This window comes from Vanessa atalanta, chromosome 1 (assembly GCF_905147765.1).
Source record: "Vanessa atalanta chromosome 1, ilVanAtal1.2, whole genome shotgun sequence".
In the NCBI taxonomy this organism is placed as follows: domain Eukaryota; kingdom Metazoa; phylum Arthropoda; class Insecta; order Lepidoptera; family Nymphalidae; genus Vanessa; species Vanessa atalanta.
The window spans coordinates 10,043,994-10,067,765 of NC_061871.1; the positions used below are offsets into that span (position 1 = coordinate 10,043,994).

The window sequence follows — 23,772 nt, forward strand, 5'->3', positions numbered from 1 at the left end:
GTGAAACTTTTTTGACAGTATAATACTAATACTCAATCAATCCATAGATAATAGACTGTTTATATGGGAGGCATAGATAATATTTTTGTTTCTGTTTATTATAAGGCGTTTGAATGACCAAAGTGCTTTGATAGAGTATGAACTAAAAGATCTAAATTATAATAGTTTCACTCTCGATCAATAAAATCATCGATAAAGTTTGAATTGTTAAAATCGTTTTCTATTATTTTTGTCAATATTTTAGTTTTTTTAAAGAACCAATTAATTTGTTACATGCTGTATTCAATCTTACATACAAATATAATATATGTAAACATATATAATGTATGTATGTACTATTTCTTTATTTACAATACTAATTATATTTGTTAGGGATGTATTGTTCGGTAAAGCGTATTAAAACACCGATAAAGAAGGAATACTTTTAATTTTAATAATGTATTGGGTATCACATTATTTACCTATGTATGTCTATAAATTTGTTATAAAATACATATTAATACTTACAATGATAAATAAAATATTGTAGTTCAATATTAAAAGTTTTGTAAATTTATTTAGATATAATTTAAAGGGACTAGTGAAATATTACTCGGGCGTTCTTATCTCATTTGTTAAAAAATAGTACAGCATGTAATCCTTATTTTAATCGTTCAGCGGCGAGTCTATATTTAATATAATAAATGCAAAAGTAACTTTGTCTGTTACCCTTTCACGGGTAAACCACGGAACCGAATTTGATGACATTTGGCATGTACTAAGCTTGAACCCCAAGGTAGGAAATAGGCTATTTTTTATATATAAACCGACAAAACCCCCCACCTCCAACATGCGGGCGAACCAAGGGTGAAAACTAGTTTTATATAAAATATTATTTCAAGATAGAAGCCTAGGGTGTGTAAAAGCAAAATTATATTATAATATAACCTTATTACATAAAGTATGTGTTTATACATTTAATTATCATCTTTATAACAACCGGCATTCGGGACTCAAGTATCCTTCTGTTGGAGGAGGTCGTAGCCTAGTTAAACGAGTGGATTTTAAGCAGTACTTTTTTTATTCATGTAATAAATACATCCATATAAATTACATTGGTGTAAGTTTCGATGTTTTAGATATAATAGAAAGACTTTTAAAAAAATATATATTTAAATTTGGAATAGCTCAGTAACTTATTACCTCTTATTGATATAATTTAGTTAACTTAGTATGTTTTAATTTAAGGTTAATTTAAGGTCCATATTATCAGAGGTTTTTGATAAAAATGAGTTCCAATTTATAATTGGCATTCTTTACTCGAATAAAATCGGACCGTGCCGGTGGTAATTTGTATTATGAACTTCTAAAAATTATAGTAATAATCCTACTTTTAAGGTTCAAAGAGAGTACAATCTGGTCTTTTCCGAGATAAACTTTGTAATAAATATTATCTCAATTATTTCGTGCTATGCCGTTATTTATTATCCCTCTGAATTTTAGGACGCTCCAAAATGGCGTCGCAGAATGCTGATGCTGACCGAAAATTATTAGGCTTAAGAGTGTTTAAAGTAAACTAAGGTTTCCCTACGTACGATTGACTTTATTATATCTACATACGATTTATTATATGCAAACAGTAATTATAGTTAATTGTGCTGAATGTATAACATAATATATATTATTGATGAGTCAAATGAATCATTCCGCAATTGAGTTAATGAGGTGAATCGTTAGGATGATTGTTTCAAAAAAATATGAAAAATTTAAATAGTCCTTCTTTAAGCGAATATATGTTAAAAATAATTTTAATAAAGATTTTGTTAGAATCTTACAGAACTTAATATTGCGATTTGTAATCTTATCCTAAGATACACAATGTACAACGCTTAGTTCTATTCTGCATTAACAATTAGGTTAATAAAAATTAATTATAATGTAAAATTTAATCTAACCAATCAAGGTCTATGTATTATATACGAATATCTGTGTTGAAAACATCAAATATGTTAAAATAAAATAATGATTAGATACGGTTTACTGATAGTAGTGTTTTGTGCACGACCATCTGTGTGGGTACCACCATCTACCACCAAACCTCAATACTTAGTATTATTGTGTCCCGGTTTGAGTAGTCTATGAGCCAGTATAACTAGACACAAGGTGTGTCTTTCATTTTATAATTGGTAGCGCGTGGATGGTTTCAAGAGTGATGTTTAGTTAAAATTATTTCTCAATGTTATTTTAAATTTTATCAATTTAAATTTAAAAGAAGGTTTCATTGCATTTGTAACTTTTTTATTTAAAACTATTTTTAACAATACTTCTTCTGTCAGTTATTTTTTTCGTTTTATAACACATTTATCTTTCTAGATTAAAATCGCTTTTTATTCAATTATATCAAAATATTTCTAGACAAGTGGTATGTACCTGTTTGTGCAGAGCCAATGTTCAAGGTGGCTGCTGCAACTATAGACCTTAGCTAGAAATGATCATAACGTTAATCCCACGGAACTGTAGGACCGGAAAACGCTGGTTTAAAATAGTTCTCATAACTTTAAAATTATAAGAATGCTTAAGTACAGATGATTTTTTTTTAATAAGAGAGAGAAATATTATTAACGATGTCTTCATGATCAGATTTATATCGTTTTGAGTTTTTGTCGAGCCAGCGAGGATAACGTTTATTTTTATTGTCAAATCTACCCCCGGATATTAACGTAATCGCCGCCACGAGACTCGAGCGACTATCTATCGGAAGACGTTACACCGTGAAAAACTCTTAAAAAAATGTTGGTTTTAATTTTGTTCATTTTAGATAAGTCTTAGATTGGTCAATATACATTGCGAATAACGTTTACAGTTACAACTTTAAATTTATGATATAATGCTATGTTTGGTTTAATATATCTTTACAATAATAGTAATATATTAATAAAGATACTCTTTAGTAATTTCTAAGTCTTAGTCATAAAAATGTTAGTATTCGAAGACGTAATAGAATTTAAATAAGAAGTAAACCTTTAGTTCAGTTGTATTTGTTAAATAATTATAAATTATATTTTCATCGTATCGGTGTAAAAGCGCCCATCGTAGCGGCGTAGCGCGTGGCGTCGTAGCTGTAGGGCGGGCGACTCAGACGCGCGTGCGTGCGTCAGTGCTAAGCCGGCGGCCGCCGCGTGTCGCCGACTCGCTGATCGTGCTCGGCATGCGTCGACAACCAACGCACTTGCATCCACCGATTGCACACAACCGTGCGCCCCTGTAAGTAAACACAGTATTTAAATTAAGAACTGTCTCCCGACGTACATAAATATTTTTTTTTAATTCATGAATTCCTTTCGGAAGTCTTCATTTCCGCACGTGGATCTATAATCGGCGCTCAGGCTTCCGACGCACTAACAAATGAGCGGTTCGTTCAATAGCCCACTGCCCCTGTGAGAGGTTTCTAAGTGAGCCGATCTGAAGGGTTGTACAAAATTCGGTTGAAATGCTCTTGGAGATATCCTTATAACATATACATGCGAAGCATACATAGAATGCCGTTCAAAATTCTAACCGCTAGCAGTACTCTATACTTTTTAATGTTTACATTTAGGTTAGTGTTGCAAATTAAGAAGATAAGATTACTATATTTAAAAGTTAGTTATTAATATAATTATTAATCGCAGTATTAATAAATGAAATTGTGACGATACTCATTTAAAGTAATATTTTGTAATGCAGTTTTATGTTAATTAATTACAAATAAAACTGTTATAAACACAGTTTTATTTCTACGTGCAACTTTCATCTAGGTCATCTTTTGTATTTCCATGCAATTGCCTGAGGTGATCGGCACCTTTCAGTTTTTTTGCTTCATTCACAAATCTGTAAGGCGATAATGAGCCGGTATGTGTTGAAAACGTGAGCTGTAAGCCCAAGGCGTGTTTCTAGATTTACAAAACTAAAAATGTTCGTGATATAATATTTTTAAATACATTTATCTCTGGTATTTCTGTGAGTAGATTTCATTCGCCTTTTTAACATTTTATTTTATACATAAAAGTTAAAAGTAAGCATTTGAGTAGCTTATGTAGCTTAGCTCTTTCTTTTTTGAGTGAATTGATTGAAACGTTCGCAATTAGTTCATTTTGCACGATCTTATAACGAACACGGTTTAAATATATTAATTTTAAATAGAGCCCTTTTTTTTAATGAAATGACAACATAAAATATAAAATTTTATGTTTTTAATAAATGTAATAAGATACTTTGTAGAGATTAGAATTAAATTAAAACAATATTTTTAATAAATTTATTTAATCATAATAATGTAATAATTTTTAATACCGTTAAGAAAAAATCGATTAATAATCACCGAAAATGTATTGAATGTACTTTAGAAAATTTTGTATTATCTCAAGCAATTTCAGTTTGTACGTAGCCATGAATTTTAGATGAAAATATTTTTTGAATTTTCGTCTTATTTTCCTGGCAAAGGATACGCCTTTGCTATGCGGTATTGCGATTTCTATAACGAGAACCGAACAATGCTAAATTGCAAGAAAATCCGCAAAATTTAAGCTTTTCTTTTAAGTATACTGTACATCGAAAATGGTTTTTATACAGTAAATAACCAGACACAATAATTCGCACCGTGTAGCCCGTTCCTAATATTACATTGATATAAAATAACTTTATAATCGAATCGTATAAACTCTGTACTGTATAAGTAGATTTAGTTAAGAGAGCTTTAACCCCAAAATTGAATTCGTCGCCGAAATGTTACATAAGACGGATAAGGATTCGGTCCGAATGCAAATACTCAACTCATTTCTAAAAGGAGCGCAACTGTTTGCAATTTATAAAAAGGATTTCGAATGAAATGTTTTTTAAAAGTTGTTTCATCGTAGTTACAGAATACGAATATATTTATAGATCTCTATATTTATACTAACTTTAAATTTAAATAAACAACATTGTTGTAGAAAATAAGAAATTTAAGAAATTATTTTATTGAGAATCAAATCTACATTTAAAGGAAATAATATAGGTTTTTCTATTACGTCTGAAATAAGTTATTATTTTTTTGCAACATTTGTTTCCGCTTGGTTGAGGAGAGTCCTGAATAAATGCATATATGATTTGTTAATTAAAGCTCCAGCCGCTCGGTATCCGCTTCGTCATCATATTTGTGTTTTCAATATCAAAGGATTTAATAAAAAAACTATTTTTATTATATTCTAGTCATACTATTTATAGAAAAATTTAACTATTGCTTGCGTATTCGGTTTTGTACCTTTGGTATTTATTATTAAATTTTGAAACTGTATTTTTGAAGGCAAATATTGCTTCTTCGTTTTAGGAGTAGATTTTTTTGAATCATCACACGGCACAAATACGCTTTAGTGAAAATTTCTTAATAATAATTAAAATCGATTTACTTGGCCTATTTATATTTACATTTTGATCACAACGCCATTTGATCAACATTTTAATTTTGTTATATAAACTGCCCTTAAAAATTAACACATTATCTAGTAGAAATTCTTAATATTTGAATAACCGTTTATAAGATCACTACCTATCCCAAAGAGAGGGTGAAGGCCCCTCTCCCTAGAACGGATTACAAAAAGGTGTTATTCGAATATTAATATTATCATAATATTATATTACGTCAAGGAAATATAAAACGTGACATTATATGAGTATAATAATTATATTATAAATATTTTTATAAGCGAGTACTAAGTTGTAAAATGCTTATTATTTTTATAATATGAGTCTAGGCCGCCCTGGCTTTGAAAAGGCAACTTAACCTACATTTAAACAGGCTTCAAGTGTTTACGCAACCATATGACCGCCGGCGATCCAGAACATCATGTCTATTCCATAAAATAAGATACGTTTTATGGTAAATATTATATTCTAAATATATATAATCTAGAAAGTAAAATTCCGTAAATGTCCACATTTGCCCAGACGTCAAAAAGTCGAATTTTCGATTGAAAAGTATTCTTTAATTTATCCATAGAAAATACCAATATGTTTTATGCAGCATCGTAGCTAGGGACTGGTGAGGCAGCATTCTGAAATGAAGGAGCACTTTGCAGACTCAGAGCTTGTAGACCGTTAGGGCACAAGCATACACAATTAAAACACATTACACTTAATTGATGCTACATATTACAAAAGACACATTTGAATTTAACAAGCAGAAATTGTGCCGGAAAAATAATAGACATAGATCTATACGACGTCACACTCACACTCGGATATTTTATGTCTCTAATGTATGTATGTATGTAATATTTTATGTCTATAATTCAACAATCTGGAATATAAATAAATGTATACTTAAGAACGAAATTGTAATATTGATTTCGTCTTTTATTTAAAACCGACCAAATGAAATCTAATCGCATATGACAAGGTCTCAAGCTCAACATTTTATAGACAAATTTTATTACCTATATACAAGTGTGTGTTGTTTAAAAGGATTTAGTATATCATAAGTTTATGTGCCTCAGTTTTTTTTTATGGCATAGGTTGGCGGACGGGCATATGGGCCACCTGATGGTAAGTGGTCAACACCGCCCATAGACAAAGGCACTGTAAGAAATATTAACCATTCCTGACATCACCTATGCACCACTAACCTTGGGAACTAAGATGTTAACCTAACCCTCCCAACCGGAACACAACAATACAGAGTACTGTTATTTGGCAGTAGAATATCTGGTGGGTGGTACCTACCCAGACGGGCTTGCACAAAGCCCTACCACCAAGTGACTGAAGAAGTTTATTTTACAAATAAAATATTATTGATTATTGGATGATAATTTTGCGATTACAATATTAAAATTTATTTGGGAATTGTTTCTTAAAAACACGGTTTGGCCAGACAATACAATATTAATATTGATGAAAGACAAATGAAACAATTCCTTTTTATAATCAACAAATAAATATTTCTATGAATTAAATATATTTCCCGGAAAAACCTAATTCAATTGAAGTGGTAACTATTATCTAAAATGCTTAAGCGATACCTAAAATTTACGGTTTCTTATAGATTGAATTTTTGTGGTTTTTTCTCGAACTGTTCACTAACATATTCATTATACGATACCCTAACGTAATACCGGGTAATGGATTGCGAATATTAGCCAAATCTCGTAAGTTGTACCCTCGTAAACTCCATCCGTCTTCTCAACAGCTATTCGGTTTATAGAAGGGTGTGAAACAATAACTGCCGCGCTCATTTCTGTTACGATAGTGCTTTTGGTTTTCTGAATTGTTGAGAGTCTTGAAGTCGAGCTACTTTTATAGTTCGTTTCCTCAAAGGTATATTAACCTTCTATTTTTTAACAGATTTTAAAGAAGGAGGAGGTTCTCAACCAAATCCAATATTACTTGGTCTTGCTTTGGTATTTGCTTTGTGTAAGCTCGTCTGGGTAGGGAGCATCCACCTATCGTATATTCTACCGCTAATCAGTAAAACTTAGTATTGCTGTGTTCCGGTTTTAGGGGTGAGTGAGTCAGTGTTATTACAGAAATAAGACATCGTAGTGTCTGAGCTTAGTTTATGTTTCTTATTGTGCTAATATAAGTATGTATGTATATGAGCAGTGGTCATCAGGAGATTCATTTGCCAGTCTGTACTTTGTATATATTGTTTGCGTATTACTTTTTTGTTTATAATCCGATTTGAATGCCCTTTTCAGCATTTTAGTTTAGAACAGCTCCAAGGTTATCTCATCTCAATTTCATTGGCCTTTGTTAAGTTTAATTTGAAGCGTATATTTAGGTCGACTTATGAATTCAGTTTTAATTTGTTACATATTATAAATTTAATTTATTGGTATATAAAAAAAAATACTTATTCCAGAAAGAATTCTGTCCGTGGAATGAGAGTGTATGTAAATACTATCAATTCTTATGATTCGGATTAATATTTAGAATATCTTGGCAGAATAAGTTTCGTTTAGGTTACTTGAATAAACTAAGAGTTTTATTTTATATATATGTGTGTGAGTTATACTTTAATATATACAATAAATATTGTACACCGCGAAAGCTTAAAATGAATAAGACTAAGAGATGATAATGACACACACACACACACACACACACAAATTATTGATGTTAGATCAATAATTTTAAACTTTTAATGATATGAAAAAATAATCTTCATTTTCTGTGTTTATTATTTTAGACATTTTGTTCTACTAGTTATAAATACGTAACCATAAGGTTAGTTTTACCTTATCGTTACGTATTGAAACTAAACCGAAGATTGCGGGTTCATTTGTGTCTATAAAGGTTTCAAGTGGAGAGGAGGACTCAGAGCAGACGCAGTGACCCATTCAAAGATTGTTACTCTTATTTAAAAATAGTTTCCGCTCTTTTAAACGCACCTGCGTTTGAAGGAAGGGCAATTGTTAGATAATAAAAATCAGATAATCAAATAAAAAAAAATTTGTTAGTTGAAAATATACTTTTAGTTTGAATAAGTACAATATATAATTTTATTTGTAACTAACTGCTCGTCCTTTTTCGGTCGGCTATACAGTTTCTTTCTTACGTGATTTTGCTCCCATAGATTGAAGCGTCATGTGTATATAACCTATAGCCTTGCAAGGAAAATCTAACACTGTTTTTTGTCCTGGAAATAGCGCGTTCAATTAAACAAACTCTTTAGCTTTATAATACTAGTATAGATATCGACTTGTTGTTATATTATTCGATTTGAAAGTATACTGGTCTCACAAACATAAGAAAATGTTTCATTATTCATCAAGTATACCAATGTTTACATCAACATTGGCTGTAAATGAGAATAATGTTCTAAGCGATCCCATTTACTATTGGCGGTTTTTCTTGAAACGCGACACTACTAGGGGACAATGTGCTTTTATAGATAAAAGATCGTACACGTTCCATCGCTACCATTCCAGACTTCTATTAAGCTGATGGGTATTATCTTACTCTCGTTTCTATTTATAAATAAAATTTGCAAAATATTGCTATCGTAAGTATTTATTTTTTAATTCAAAATCAAAATATACTTTATTCAAGTAGGCTTTTACAAGCACTTTTTAATCGTCATTTATCAAACTATATTAAGTAAAGCTACCACCGGTTCGGAATGCAGATTCTAACGAGAAGAACCTTAAACATTTAAAAATACCATGTCGTGTATTGAAATTTTAAATAGTATAGAAATTATATAATTTAATTTTGTATATAAGAATATACAGAGTATGATACAGTTAAAAATAATCTTTAATGCATTTATCATAAAAAAAAGTTTGCTATAATTATTTATGAAACACTTTGACGTGTATATTGTAGCATGGAATGTGATATGATTTAAAAGAAAGAAGTTTTGTCAGAGGGAACATTCCACCCTCTGATTAAATAAAAAATGCATTAGTGTTTCGTCGTTATCGAAGATTCGATGCTGAATAGCGCTTATTACCAATATTACCATTAAATATAAGTAACAAAAATGTATCTAAAACATTTGTAATTATTTTTATTGTCGTACAAAATATCGATAAATTTATCGATGATGTGAAGTCTATTTTATTACGTTCGAATAAATGAAATGAGCACCGATTTCTGCGAGCAGAATGACAATAGCTCTAAAGTTGAAGGGTCTCTAAATATAACGTCGTGGGCTCGAAACAAACCGACGTCTCGTCTCAACGAAATGACGAAACGACGATAAAACATTTTATGTCACTACTTTTGTTTACTTCAAAGAGAGGGTTTCGATGACAGGGAATGATGATGAAATGTTAGAAGGGAAAAACAATTGTGGTTGCTCTCTTCTCGTGTTTAACATAACAGTTTTCTGTAAATCCTTTGTTGGTTATGAACGCGCACGTTTGTGTGAATATGAAAATATATTTCCCCTTTCACGCTTTTAGGCAGCCCGTTACGGTGGTTGAACCTCTACGTTGGTTCCGTTGGTGTTTTCACAAGAAAATAAATGTTTCCATTTTCTGTGGAATTATGTAACAAATATTTCTTTTAAGGCAATATAATACGTACTCCGTTGAGTCGTTTTTCTTAATCAATCAAGCAGAACGCTTCCAGCTAAATATGTCTATGTTTGTAGCAAATATTCTGTTTCATAGTGGAATTCATTTACAAAACGAGTTTGTGCAAATAAAATACGTATCACTTCTTTTATGCCATGATGTCGTCGTATGCAGGTGCCGGCGGCGGCATGCTGGGGGCGCGGCTCAAGTCATGGATGGAAGCGCAGCTAGGGCGGGCGAAGAAGCGTAAACAGAAGCAGACTAGGCAATCGGTAGCCCCTTCTACCGGACCATTGCCTCCCCCACATCTGTCGTCCCCCGAGAGCGCGTATAGTACTGGCTATTCTACGGATGGTACGTCACCAGGCGCGGCCCCCGCCCCGCTCTCCGCTCCGCTCGCCGCTCCTCTCGTAGCGCCCCCGCCGCCGCCTGCTCCACCAACCACACACCTCTATCATGAGCCGGCAAAGGTAAATTTCAATTATTATTGGTATACTATATTATTTTTAAATGCACTGTTTTATTTTAAATGTAATTTATTTTATGATATAAAATAAGATGATAATTACTGTAATATACCTAAACATGATTAAAAAATACTTACTAAGAATACTTATTTCATAAGACAGAGTCTCCAAACTTAATTTATCTAATTTACTTTATACAGAGGGTATTTGTAATAAGTACATAAGGTGCTGGCCTCATGTAGATATATTAAAACTCATGAAAGCCGTGAAGTCAATCGTCTCGACTTCTGATAGTGTAACGATAAATTTCTGGTGATACTGGACTAGTTCAGAGTTGCTATGAATAAATGGGGATTTTGATAATTTCAATAAATTAAAATAATATTTTTCACCATCGAGAAAAAAGATTATTATCAGAATCGGAGATTATTATTGAGTTTGGAAGGATTATTTATTTTACAATATCACTAATGTGATACGTGAATTAATATTGATTATGAAATTAAGACAATATTCGAATCAATTGTAATGTAACCACTGAAATTATAATTCCCGTTACGTACCTTGTGTATATGATATAATGATATCTGACAACAATGCGTAGAATTAGCTCGTATCTCGTTGAACAATTAATTAAAGCTCTACGTAGTTTTATCGTATAAAAAGTACTATTAAGTTTTTAAATAGATACATCAATAGAACTAGCGCAGAAAACATTCAATTCAAACGACAATTAAATGGTAATTGTAAAAATGAACATTGAAATAACAAGTGCCCGTATATGTTCTGAATTGACTGCCATTTCTGTACGAGCTTTTCATTTTATCAATTTACTTGCACCTGAGGGATAGCATCGTCTTTTGTTGCCTAACCGATGTCTAGTCGATTTCCCTACCGACTTACTTGTGTACAACTGAAATATACAATTGAAATATATTGCGTATGATTTTTTTTTATGTAATTGGTTGGCGGACGAGCATATGGGCCACCTGATGGTAGGTGGCCACCACCGCCCATGGACAAAGGCGCTGCAAGAAATATTAGCCATTCCTTACATCACCAATGCGCCACCAACCTTGGGAACTAAGATGTTATGTCCCTTGTGCCTGTGATTACACTGACTCACTCACCCTGCTAACCGGAACACAACAATATAGAGTACAGTTATTTGGCAGTAGAATATATGATGAGTGGGTGGTACCTACCAAGACGGGCTTGCACAAAGCCCTACTACCAAGTAATTTCAGTAATATTAAAATATTGTTCTAAAACGATAACTGCTCATACGAGTCCATCGATCAGTTTTATATAGTTAAGTACTTTATGTAACATTTGTTAAATTTTTTTCATAGAATCTATGATCTTCTTTTCTTGTTAATTATATAAGATCTTGATCTACCACGCTTTATCTTTCGAATGGATGAAAATAAATGTGTTCGATTATTATATTTTATCGCCAAATAAAATACATTTCCGACGTTTACATATTTACAGAATAAGTACGTAAGTACAAATTATAAAATAATACGAAATTAGTTTACAAAATTATAACTATTCTAAATTTGAAACAGGACTTATTTGATACTCCGATTTTCTTAGTTAAATGATTTTTATAAATCGAGCGTACTGCCCAAACCAAATAGTTAACACGAATGGAATACTTCACAAAGTCAGTGGTTCTTGACCGGAATTGGCAAAATTGGCAGTCTACGTTTAAGATGTGTTATATATATGTTCGTCCCGCTGCATCATATTGGCTCCCAATTCAAATACAATTCAAGTATGTGATTATACTTAAATGAATACCACCCTCTTATCAATTCTGCTACAGCCATGCAGCAATACTTAGCATTGTTGTGTTCCGGTTTGAGGGTGACTGAGCCAGTTTTATAGCAAAAGGACTTGTCATCTTAGTTCCCAAGATTGTTGGCGCATTGGCGATGTAAGGAATAGTAACCTAATATAATGTAGTGCAAGTGGACCATTTGCCTATCCGCACAATTATTTTACACAAAAAATTACCAAAGGTAAATGTGTCATATATAGATTAAAACTTATACATATATAGAAAAGAAATGAATAAAACTTGGTATACGACATATACAAAAATCTTAGAAAGGGTTGGATACGGATGACTAACATAAAATGGTAAGGACGGAAATTGCCGCCATAATTAATAGCCATGGAAATACCTTCCTACACATTTATTCCGACTATGCTATGCAGATATTTCGTTATGAATATTATTACTAGCATGCCTACTTACTTTGTCTTTAATAAGCTCTGCATATAATAATCGGTGGTTCTAGTAAGAAACAACAAAACAGATTTGTCTCATAGCGATTAAATGTTTTGTGTTTCGAAACAAAAGCTATTAACGATGAAGAAAATCGCCTTAAAGAGTTCAATAATTGTAACTTGAAACAACAACTTTAGTGACAATGAAATAGCAGTTTAAACTTAATAATAATAATAATACAGTAAAATTAATATCGTGTTTGATATTTTTTTATCTGTCACGTATATGTATTTCTATAAATCCACCGAGGTGCAGAACTGCATATTCTGATAACGAAAATTGGTAACCATTGTATCGTCGAAAAATAATTGAGTTATTATTGTACAGTTTCTATAATTGCCAATAGTAGTGCGATTCGATAAGATTTCACTTCGTATCTCACTCGTGAAATGTTGACAACTGACTAACGACATGTTATTTTAAATTATGTTATGTTATTTTAATTTATGTTATGTTATTTTAATGTTATATTAAAAAAGCCTATAAATTTTATACTTGTAATGGTCAATGTCGCACACATTCTGAAATATCATGCTCCTATTCTGGGGTGAGTTTCCAGTTTATTCTTACATAATAGTTCTACAGTTGCAAGAGATTATAATCTGTAATTGAATAACATTTTTATTTTTAAGTAAATTTGTATGAAATCAATTAATGAGTATTAAAAGTTTTCTGTCCTTTAATACTTAATTATTACATAAAAATTAATAATCACGGTGATAACCCTCATTTTGTCCATTTTTAATAAAGACTTGTCACCTGTAAAGGAAATATTTATAGTGGAGGTTGGCACGTAGCACACACATGTGAAGCAGTACTACCCACACTCTCATAACCCGATGAAAAGCAAAGCTTTACTTGCATTTCGAAGTACGGGAGCTTAAATGCTGCCAGCTTTCAGACTCTAGGTTGCTACTGAGAATTTATCTGCAGAAAACGCAGAATGTTTAGAATGACTCAACTCGGGATTTAAACGCAAAGCCTAGTGATCTACAGCCTTATAAGCTACCCCTAAACCAATGAGACAATTTAATACAAAACATTACTAATGACTAATTATTTGGACCAATTTTGGTAGATAATTTTATTTCCATAACATTTTGGTTATCGATTCCTAACCATGGGCTTACACGCGTGTCTGGCTTTACTTTATTAATTAACTAGACTGGATAAATTGATGGGGGAGCGTTTTATCTGAGCTATATAAAGACTGAACATCCATTAAAGGCCATTCTGACGAGCAGAATAATTTGTCTTAATATAATATCACCATTTATATTCAATTTTAAAAGCTGTTCAAAGTTTTATATCTTTATCTTCTCCGTTTGTCTTTTTAATACTTCAAATATATTATTTTTTCTTTTTTTATTCATTTTTTATGTATTGGCACATGTGCTGACAAGTATAGATTATAGAATTACGACATAATATAAAGATTGAAGTACTTTTTTGAAATATGTTAAACATAAGCTTTAATGTATATATTTTAATTATTTTTATTGATATGAAGATAAAACTTTTTTACAACTTGTCTTTTATATTTATCATGATTAAAATACAATAAAAAACTGTAGTACTAAATCATGATAACAGATGGCGTTAGTTGTCACTTAAATCGCGATGGCGTTAACATAGGACGATGTTACAAGTACTGGCTGTGTTTATTTTATAGCACTTCCTTGTCTTGGGGAGCATAGTGCGCAGTGATCGTAAAGTGAGAGCACTGATGCTGACACCCATATGTTATCTTGTATAACTGACCCGCGCCCAGCTGCCGTCAGGTAGTCTGAGCGCAATTTTTGTAAAGCCCTTTTACTTTATAAAGGGCAAATTCGCAAATCCAATAAAAATTTATTTTACTTACAATGTAGGAGCGATTAAATGCTTTGTATTAATTCATTTTTAATTGTTATGTTATTTTTATCAGAGTTCGTATGTAATATAATAATTTTATATCATGGAGTTGATTTTATGATAGAGCCTGGTATACATTGAAACTGTCAGTTGCGATGCGTGGTTTTAAATATAAAATTTGTATGATTATTCAAGTACAGTTTAAATTATCCGTATATATTTTACCAGCTCTTTTTTATAATCATATTACAAACAAAGTTCTATTTTCAAATATAATCGAATAAATTTGCGATTTATCAGCTTTATAAATATTGGGTCAAGGTTAAGTTAATTAAAGGAGGATTGAGGACATCACTCAGTTCGCGAGTATGACTGACAACGCTTGTTAAACGTATATAATAATACTATAAACTGTGTTTGAGATTGCTTTACGAATTTTATAGACTGTTAATGATTCCAAGGAATGTATACATAACGAGAATCAATAGACTTTCTGTTGAAAGAGTAGTTCATTTACAAGACTTCGTGATGGAATACGTTCTTAAAATCCTTTACAATATTAAAATAAAATATAAATGCTCAAATTTAAAAAATCACTTGAAAATTTACCAACAATAGGAAGTCGAAACGCAGGCAATCTTTTTATTTTGTTATCCTGCTGATCCTAGTAAAAAATAGCCGAAAAGAAACTAAGTATCTCTTTATCCGAAAAGAAATTTATATTTATATGTACAATTAAGTTTAAAGATTCCGTATGCACATTGCATATCTATATTGACGCCGCGTTTTTTCGATTTACGTTTTTTAACATAAGATTTAAATTTATTAATAGGTAATAGTGGATTTATCGGTGAAATTTTACCACAGAAACGAATAATACTCTAGGAAAGATGTATTGATTTGATATGAACCACCAAGTCTATTTTTTATAAGGAAGTTCCTGACGTTAATTTTAATCAACTCATGTAAGTAGCGTTATTGCTTTATTTTATTATAACATTTCAGCGACGTTCAAGCACAACAGTACGAAGATGTATACCAGAACCTCCGATCTGTGCGACGCCCTCACCTCGACCGCGGTGTCGAATACGTACTAACCCGTGGTTAGGGGGAACGTCCCCTAACGGAAAGAAACGAACTCCGCATCTCTTCCAGCAACAGTCTTTGCAATGTCCGCCACCACCACAATTTCAATTACAGCACGCTCCTTACTCTCTTGATTCACACAAATATGGATCAAGGTAATATTTATGCATATTTATTGAACTTTCTTGATCAAGTTAATCGTAAAAAACAAATGAATTATAATTTTAAAGAAAAAAAGAAATATAAATGTAACAGCATGTACAACTCCTATTGCCGATCTCTTATTTTGAGGAGAAGGTGACGAGAAAAGAGATGAGAAAGTGAAGATGAATGATGTTTCAATAACGATGCTCTAATGTATGTGGATTCAAACGTAGCGGATTTTCATCCGAGATATGCAGGTTTTCTCATGATAATTCCTTGACCGCTAAGCACGAGATGAATTATAAACACAAATTAAGAATATGAAAGTTCAGTGGTACTCGAGCTTGAATTCGCAATCATTGGTTAAAATTCATGCATTTTAACCGTTGTTATATTGCTTGGCTAACTTTAAAATTTATACATAACATGTGGTATTTTATTTTCAGGTCGCCACATATGTCACCACACGTGTCACCACATTTATCTCCCCACCTATCACCGGAGCCTTACAGATCATCTTATTACAGAGGTGGGGTGTCAAGTGATGAAGAATGTAGAGGCGTAAAGGGCAGGGGAAGGGAAACAGCTATACTTTCAGATGCTGACGTTGATTCTGATGGAGATACGGGATTAGATGGGGGAGATGAGGATGAGCCAGATAGTGCATCTTCACCGAGTAGACGAAGAGCAAGAAGACGTAGACCACCACGGAGACCACCACGTTCTGCAGGTTTGTCTAAACATATTGTATAATGAGCAATATGATGTAGGTTAGATGTGTTTGTAAGGGATCCAATTATACACGTGATGCTCGAAACCCCTTCAGAATAATCACAAAATATCATAAATGGGGTGAGGGTGATATCACGTTTATTTCTTTTAGCCTATTTCTGAACTCTATTATGTCAGAAACACCCTGCAACCTTGATATGTGTCTAGCTATTTTTCTAACGGTGCTCAATTTTCCATGATTACATTAGATTAAATCTGCATTTAAAGATAATATTCTGCTAAAAATAATACTTAATATATTTACCGTGTATACAAAAAATCCTTAGATTTTTTGGTTAGCCTATAACCTCACCACGTACGACCAGGAGCAAAAAGTTGGGGGGATTGATGTTAAAAAGTTACTAAAAACATCACATGTTTAATGAGCAACCCTTAACTTATAAAAAAAAGTCAAAACATATATATAATTAATCTTTTACCTTTTTAAATTAAAGAATAATATGAACTGAACATTTCAGGTGCAACTCCACCTCGTATGCGTCGCCGGTTTCATGCGCCCCCAGCACCCCCAGTACGAGAGCGTGATCCACTGATGGAAGCCGACAGAGAAGCGGAGAGGAAGTACCGAGAGTTGATAAGAGAGGCTGAGAAGTTACTCGTAACAGTATCAAGAGCACCGATAGAACCACCTCATAACCCAAGGATTAGAGAATTGAGAGCTACTGAGGTATGCTTTAAGCTTTTGTTATTGCTACTAGACAGCATTCCTTATATAACTTTTAGAATTTATCAATCACCTAATATAAAACTTCCATGGCACAAAATATCCCTTTACTTATTTGAGTTACGTAACGTTACGATTACGTTTTTTGTGTATTATCCGAACCTGAATGATTTAAAGGTGGAAGCGCCCCGACGGAGCCCAGAACGCACTCACGTCACGAATTTCATCCGGGCGAACTCCCCTGAGCCTCCTCGAAGGTTGTCGCCTGTGGCACGACGCTCTCCACTCGCGGCCCCTCCACCTACCAATCGGCCCCCCATTCAGCCCCTTTCGCCCCATGATAGACCGCACTCTGAACCGCCAAAGAGAAAGGCGTACGCACGTGATGAGGTAAGATTAGTTTTTAGAAATACCTTAGATTTCATAAAGATTGTTCTCTGTAACCGTCTAATATAAATTCTTCATAGATACCTTTTAAGTAAGTAGCAGCTTTTTCGGTTAACACGTACGAAGGAAATTGGTAACTTCAATCTGTGCGGCGCTCTCACCTCGACCGTGTGGTTGAATTCGCTATAACCTATTCTGTGCCATATGTACTGTTTAAAGGAAGATTATAGGCTTATTTTAATATCGTTTCCGCAATGGAATATTTTATTTTTCAATCATTAGAAAATCGGTGACATTCCACATTACGGAATTATCAATTTTATCTTATTCATTTATTAAATTTAGTTTTACGTAATTTTAATGTGTTTGGAAAATATTTTACATTCTTTAGCTAAATTTTAATGTATTTTTGATATATACCGATATACATATCAGCAAGAATAATAATCAATTTAATTGCCATATTGATAGTCGTAATGAAGGATATTAATCTCTCAACTCCACAAACTACTTTGATAATAAAGTTATGTCTATCTAAGTAATTTGTTAATTAAAGTCAATGAAGCTGTAGAAACTTGATTGGTTAGCTAATTAAAAGAATCCATTGTCACGAACCTTGACACGTAGTACTTATTGTTTAATACTATTGTAACTTGAATTGCTTAATCGCATTTCAATGGCGCCAGCCGCTTAGTAATTCTCAAAATTCACAACGTCCGAAAATTACGATACGATTTGGGCTTAGTATTTTTATATCTAGACGGAGTGTCGCACTTTAAAAGGACTAAAACAAATGAACCAACTTTACTGTCTTGATATACATGAAAGCTACGCATGACACTCGCCAAACGTCACTACTTTAATTTAATAGTGGGCAACTGTTACCCACTATTTTTATCGACGCGATCTTAGCTTTGACAGTCTAACTAGGAATATAAATTATCAAAAGGTTTAGATTATTTCAATCTTTTGACTTCGATGACTCTTCATGCTGGTATAAAGTCGTATAGAGCCGTCAAATATCCGTAATTTATAAGTAAACGTATAAAAACACGATTGCTATTGATTGAACAATTTTGTTAGTATAATCAATAGTGTTATTCGGTAAGATCTCACTCATGAAAACTTAAATGCCGAATTACGTTGTTAAGCTATTTTGATACTACTTATATTGATTTTACGATCGTATTCTTCGGTGAGTTAAGAGCTTGATTTTACAGAATAGGATATCGGGTTGACTATATGCTAGGTTAGATGAACGAAGAATTGTATATATTGTACTAAATAAAGCTATTTAATTGTCGAGAAATATTGAAAGTTAATGAACAATTAAATCCAGCATTAAGTACCAAATAATAACTTGGTTCATTTAGTAGTAAGATATTTGATTATGCTTGAAATTAGCCATATGTTTGTAGCTATGATATTTAAAATAAACAATACCATATCGGTTAAGTTGTTTGAATAACCTAAAAAGAAATTGATGACCATTTTATTTTTCAGGTTTTACAGACCCTGGAAAGTTTGCGCAAGAGTCTGAAGCAGCAGTCCGCGCTGCTCGCGGTGCAACGCACGCGCCTCGACTCGCTCTAACCAACTAAGGAATAGATGTAGAATGTTTTGTTTATCCTTTGTAGTTCTTTGTTATATATTGATGTGCTTGCGATTGGGTAAATATTTACTGTGGATATATTGTATTCTCTTTTATTGTTTTAGTTTTAAAAGTAAGTACTGTATACATTTTGAGATCGTATGAAATTATATTAAGAGACAGAATAAAATCTAAAAGTAATTTTAATATCAACAAAAATAGTTGGAAATAGAACCAATCAAATTAAACTAAGTCTACAATATATTTTTATATAAAGAATACAAGAATATTTTTACATGATGTAATTTTCCGTATGTAGTTTCTGTAAATTGTGTCGTGTGCAGTCGATTAAAAAAAAATGTCTCCAAAACTGTTATGATGATTCTTATATATTTATGAGCGGTACTGGTTTATTTTTAAATTAAATACTAGTTGCCGGTCGTTTTTCTACCTACTCACTGGTTGTTCGTCGTATATCGTATACGTCATACGTTTGTATTTTTCCATTTTATTTGTATTTATTATATTTGAGTGTTTGTATAATGTAAATCTATTGTATTCTAATCGCAAGTACGTCAAACCTGTAGCTCTTCCATATTTCCTAGATAAATCCCTCCAAAGATCTAGTCTAGTCTCCATAATTAACGGTTTATTATAGTCTTGTTATCGTTTCGTATAGGCGAGGCCATTTTTATTATTCCAATAATATTTGTAGGATCAATTTATTCGTAGTTAGTTTGTTTGTATGGATGTAGGTTTTTGTAAAACTGGATTACTCTTTGACATTTATTTAAATATTAAATTTTTTCTTTATAATTGTTGGCTAACCGTGTTGAGCTATAACCTATATGTACCTACTATGTGAATTGGGTTTTATGATTATAAAATGTATTTATGTATACTAATACCTTATTAGTTATGTGTATTGAAATATATATATTTTTTTTTTTTTTTTTTTAAATATTTAAATATTGGACAACATCACATACATTACTCTGATCCCAATGTAAGTAGCTAAAGCACTTGTGTTATGGAAATCAGAAGTAACGACGGTACCACAAACACCCAGACCCAAGACAACATAGAAAACTAATGAACTTTTTCTACATCGACTCGGCCAGGAATCGAACCCGGGACCTCGGAGTGGCGTACCCATGAAAACCGGTGTAAACACTACTCGACCACGGAGGTCGTCATCATATATATATACATAACACAGAAATTATCATCCTGTTCTTCGGAGCGAGTATGCTGACCCTTCCAAAATTATATTAATTTTCAGTTGGTACCTAAAATAAAGTTGTTCTTATTAAATGTACACATTAAATGTAAGAACCAATTTGACATTGACTTGATTGATATTTAAATAGTAAGTTCATGTTTTAGTCGAAAAACCTTCTTCTTAAATCAATTTAATTTAATTCTCAAACAAATTAACATTCTGAAAAACAGGAGACAATCCAAATTATAAGAGAATCCCAATCCAGTTTTACAAATTAACAGTTATTAAGCTTAGAAGTTTCTTAGCAGGTGTATCGAATAGCGATGTAGTGTTAGCACTAGTAGTAGAGCGGTCTCGATAGGGTAAACAACCGTGGCCACGGTGTAAGACTGCATTTACTTGATAACTAATTATACACAATGTTTACTCGTTATAATCTATACTCGATTGATGTTTAAAATTTAAATTTAAGTTTATTTTAATACAACGATTATTTCGCTTACAAATTGCAATTGTAAATATTATTCATTTTAAAACAATGGCAAACGATAAATATGGAATAAATTTTAAGCATAAAGATTTAGTTAAAATAAAGTCATTATAAATAATTTATTGTCTGTACCTATACGTTTTCGTAGTGAGTTTAAAAATGTTATTTTATAAGTTATATTAAAATATTTACATTGTACGAATAATAATATTCCATCTCGACGAATCCGATCCGCGCGCTGCTACCTTGATGAGTGTATTTCGTTTTATATATATATACATACATATATACAATATTAGATTCGAATCGAGATGGTTGTTATCGATATTTAAACGATTATTTATAATTTTATAAATGCTATTAATTTTATAAATATCAATCGAGTAAGTTGGATACCGATGTGTCGGTGTCCCATATTTTTGTTAGTGCAATTTTAAATGAAAGCGTGCAATGTATGCAGCGCTCTCATCAGCTATATGTAAATATTAATCCATTTACTTGTTAAATGTAAGTATAAATAAGATTTATACGTTTAGTTGAATTTTCATTAAAATATTAAACAAATATAGAGTTTTATTTCAATAAATTAATTTTAGGCGTCTATAAAAAGACTTATTCTGATCAATGTTCAGAGAGGCGAACCGACGCGGCGTGCCTTTGGCGCGCTTTTGTTATTGTTTATAATTTGATTAAAACTCTGAACCTAATTTTTTATTGCATGACAAAAAAACTACCAACATCTATTTAAAATATTTTTTTACAATATGCCTATATAGTTTGTCAGTTAGACAACGTTGGAATGTTATGAATGTGAAACGTTATTAAAATATCAGATTTAAAATTGCCCGTTAACGTTTCTTGTAGTTCAATTAATGTTGCGTTAGTTCTTCGCTATTTTGATATCATAACATATTATATATGTAATATATTTATTCAAATTAAGCTGATGAGTTAAACTGGAGCGCTGGTGGCCCTTTAGAACTCGACGCCTCAGGCGAACGTCTGGGTTACAAAGCCGGCATTGATTCGAATGGTTTTTGTGTAAGGACTTGAAATATAAGAGTTTTAAAAATATTTGAAGGTATTTTCTAATACCGCTTTGGATACAAGTTTTTTGAGGAGTTCATGCAGTTTAAATGGTTACTAAAAAGTAGCTATTTCATAATATACTATCATACATTCCTATTACCACAAATATCGCTTGCCTCGCTTTTATTTTGTGCACGAAATCTTAAAAAAATAAATAAATATGAAATGCTTATTACTTTCAGTTTTTATTTTTAGCATTTCTTCCCCAAGTATGCAACATAAATAAGTGATTCCCTTTTTTATTTGTGAAAAAGGTATTTTACTATATCTACCTAAGTTTATGCGGACGTACTAATTACTCATTTTTCTGAATATATCTTATAATACTTCTTCATTATTATTTAATAATTAAATAGAATTTTTAGCCATAAGTAGAAACAAATTAATGAACAGTATACCAAAGGTTTTATACACTTAAAACTCTATTTTAGTCTATGGCATTTGTCAAACGCCCCATGGTTAATGGTTATGGTACACTACGAAATGGCGTCGCAGACAAATGTCAGTGATGGATAATAATAGTAGGTATTTTGAATCCACGGTATTCTTAATGTGCTTATACATTCTACAATAGTTATTACATTTAAAATTTAGTTAAAATGTTTTAAAAACTTCAGTAATACCGTTTACGCTCCTCGGTGAACCCGGAACTGTGACTTTATGAAGATATGTAAACTTGTTCGATAGATGTCGCTCGCCAAGTAATCTTTTTCTTCTTAAGTCCTGAGTAAAAAGTAGATGGCGTTACATGAGTGGCAAATTGGTTTATCAACAGTTATTGATTTTTAGCCGTTCCGAAGAAAGTTCTAGAAGGACATTGGACTTGAAGTCAGAATTGGAACACTACTAAAATATATTAATATGTATCTGTTCTTTGCTAGTTTAATATTAAATTGTAATAATTATGAACTTATAAATATAATATGATAACAAATACTGATTATAAAAAAAAAATAACGATAAAAATATTCAAAAACAAACTTAGCCATGGGCAAATTTTTCTTCAAAAAAAAACAGTTATCCATATGGAGGAGCTGGGATTTGAACCCAGGACTTTCAGCATGCGAAGCAGACACTCTACCACTGAGTTACACCCCCGATAAGATAAAATGCGAAATTGTCTCTTAAATAATTAGTTCATTATATATTCCTTATTATCTTGTAGCACGCAGATTTTATTTAGTTAGAAAAAGTAATAAAAACGGAATAAAATAAGAATGCTAACATATATTTGTAACCGTTAATATAGTTGTCACACAAATCTAGGCTTCTTAGCTTTTGTGCTCACAGCCTTATTGATAATCTCGAGTCATAGTCGAACATGACGCAATGGCTAAGCATTGAATTTACATAATTGTCCTTACTGCGTGCACGCGATGCACGAGATCAGGTTGAGATTAAACGCATTGATCACTTGTTACTGCTGTTACGTCGTTTATTGAAGATTGTTATATATTTTATATTCGCAATAGGAATCATACTGGGAATCGTATAGGTTTAAATTTTGCACCTGCTTTGTGCTTTTTTTGTTTAATGTTTATGACGGGAACGGCGGACCCGTATTGGAGAAGCCTGGTGGGATAATCTCCAAACACTCAAGAGGAGAGAAGGTCGATGACCAGCAGTGGCATACATTGGCGATATTATCATACTTTGTTTCATCATCACGATAAA

At 32.0% G+C, this 23,772-nt stretch overlaps 1 protein-coding gene and 2 non-coding genes across 3 annotated transcripts; 2 read left to right on the top strand and 1 right to left on the bottom strand.

Annotated features, from left to right (window-relative positions):
- Positions 1 to 3,164: 3,164 nt before the first annotated feature.
- LOC125065574 (serine/arginine repetitive matrix protein 1-like) lies at positions 3,165 to 19,339 on the top strand. Its single transcript, XM_047673263.1, has 7 exons — positions 3,165 to 3,243; positions 10,188 to 10,483; positions 15,639 to 15,874; positions 16,310 to 16,593; positions 17,114 to 17,322; positions 17,497 to 17,709; positions 19,210 to 19,339. The coding sequence occupies exons 2-7, from the start codon at positions 10,202 to 10,204 to the stop codon at positions 19,297 to 19,299; spliced, it is 1,314 nt and encodes a 437-aa protein (XP_047529219.1). The 5' UTR covers positions 3,165 to 3,243; positions 10,188 to 10,201; the 3' UTR covers positions 19,300 to 19,339.
- On the top strand, positions 14,452 to 14,586 carry LOC125068291. Its single transcript, XR_007119773.1, has one exon. It is a non-coding gene; the product is annotated as a U4atac minor spliceosomal RNA (small nuclear RNA).
- Positions 19,340 to 23,124: 3,785 nt separating the features above from the next.
- Trnaa-cgc lies at positions 23,125 to 23,196 on the bottom strand. The gene has a single exon. It is a non-coding gene; the product is annotated as a tRNA-Ala (tRNA).
- Between the last annotated feature and the right edge of the window lie 576 nt (positions 23,197 to 23,772).

Bases quoted from the DNA above. Each gene is read 5' to 3' on its own strand.
- LOC125065574 (XM_047673263.1), top strand. From the start codon at position 10,202: ATGCTGGGGGCGCGGCTCAAGTCATGGATGGAAGCGCAGCTAGGGCGG. The intron at 10,484-15,638 runs GTAAATTTCAAT...ATAACATTTCAG, and splicing joins TCTATCATGAGCCGGCAAAG to CGACGTTCAAGCACAACAGT. The intron at 16,594-17,113 runs GTTTGTCTAAAC...TGAACATTTCAG, and splicing joins GAGACCACCACGTTCTGCAG to GTGCAACTCCACCTCGTATG.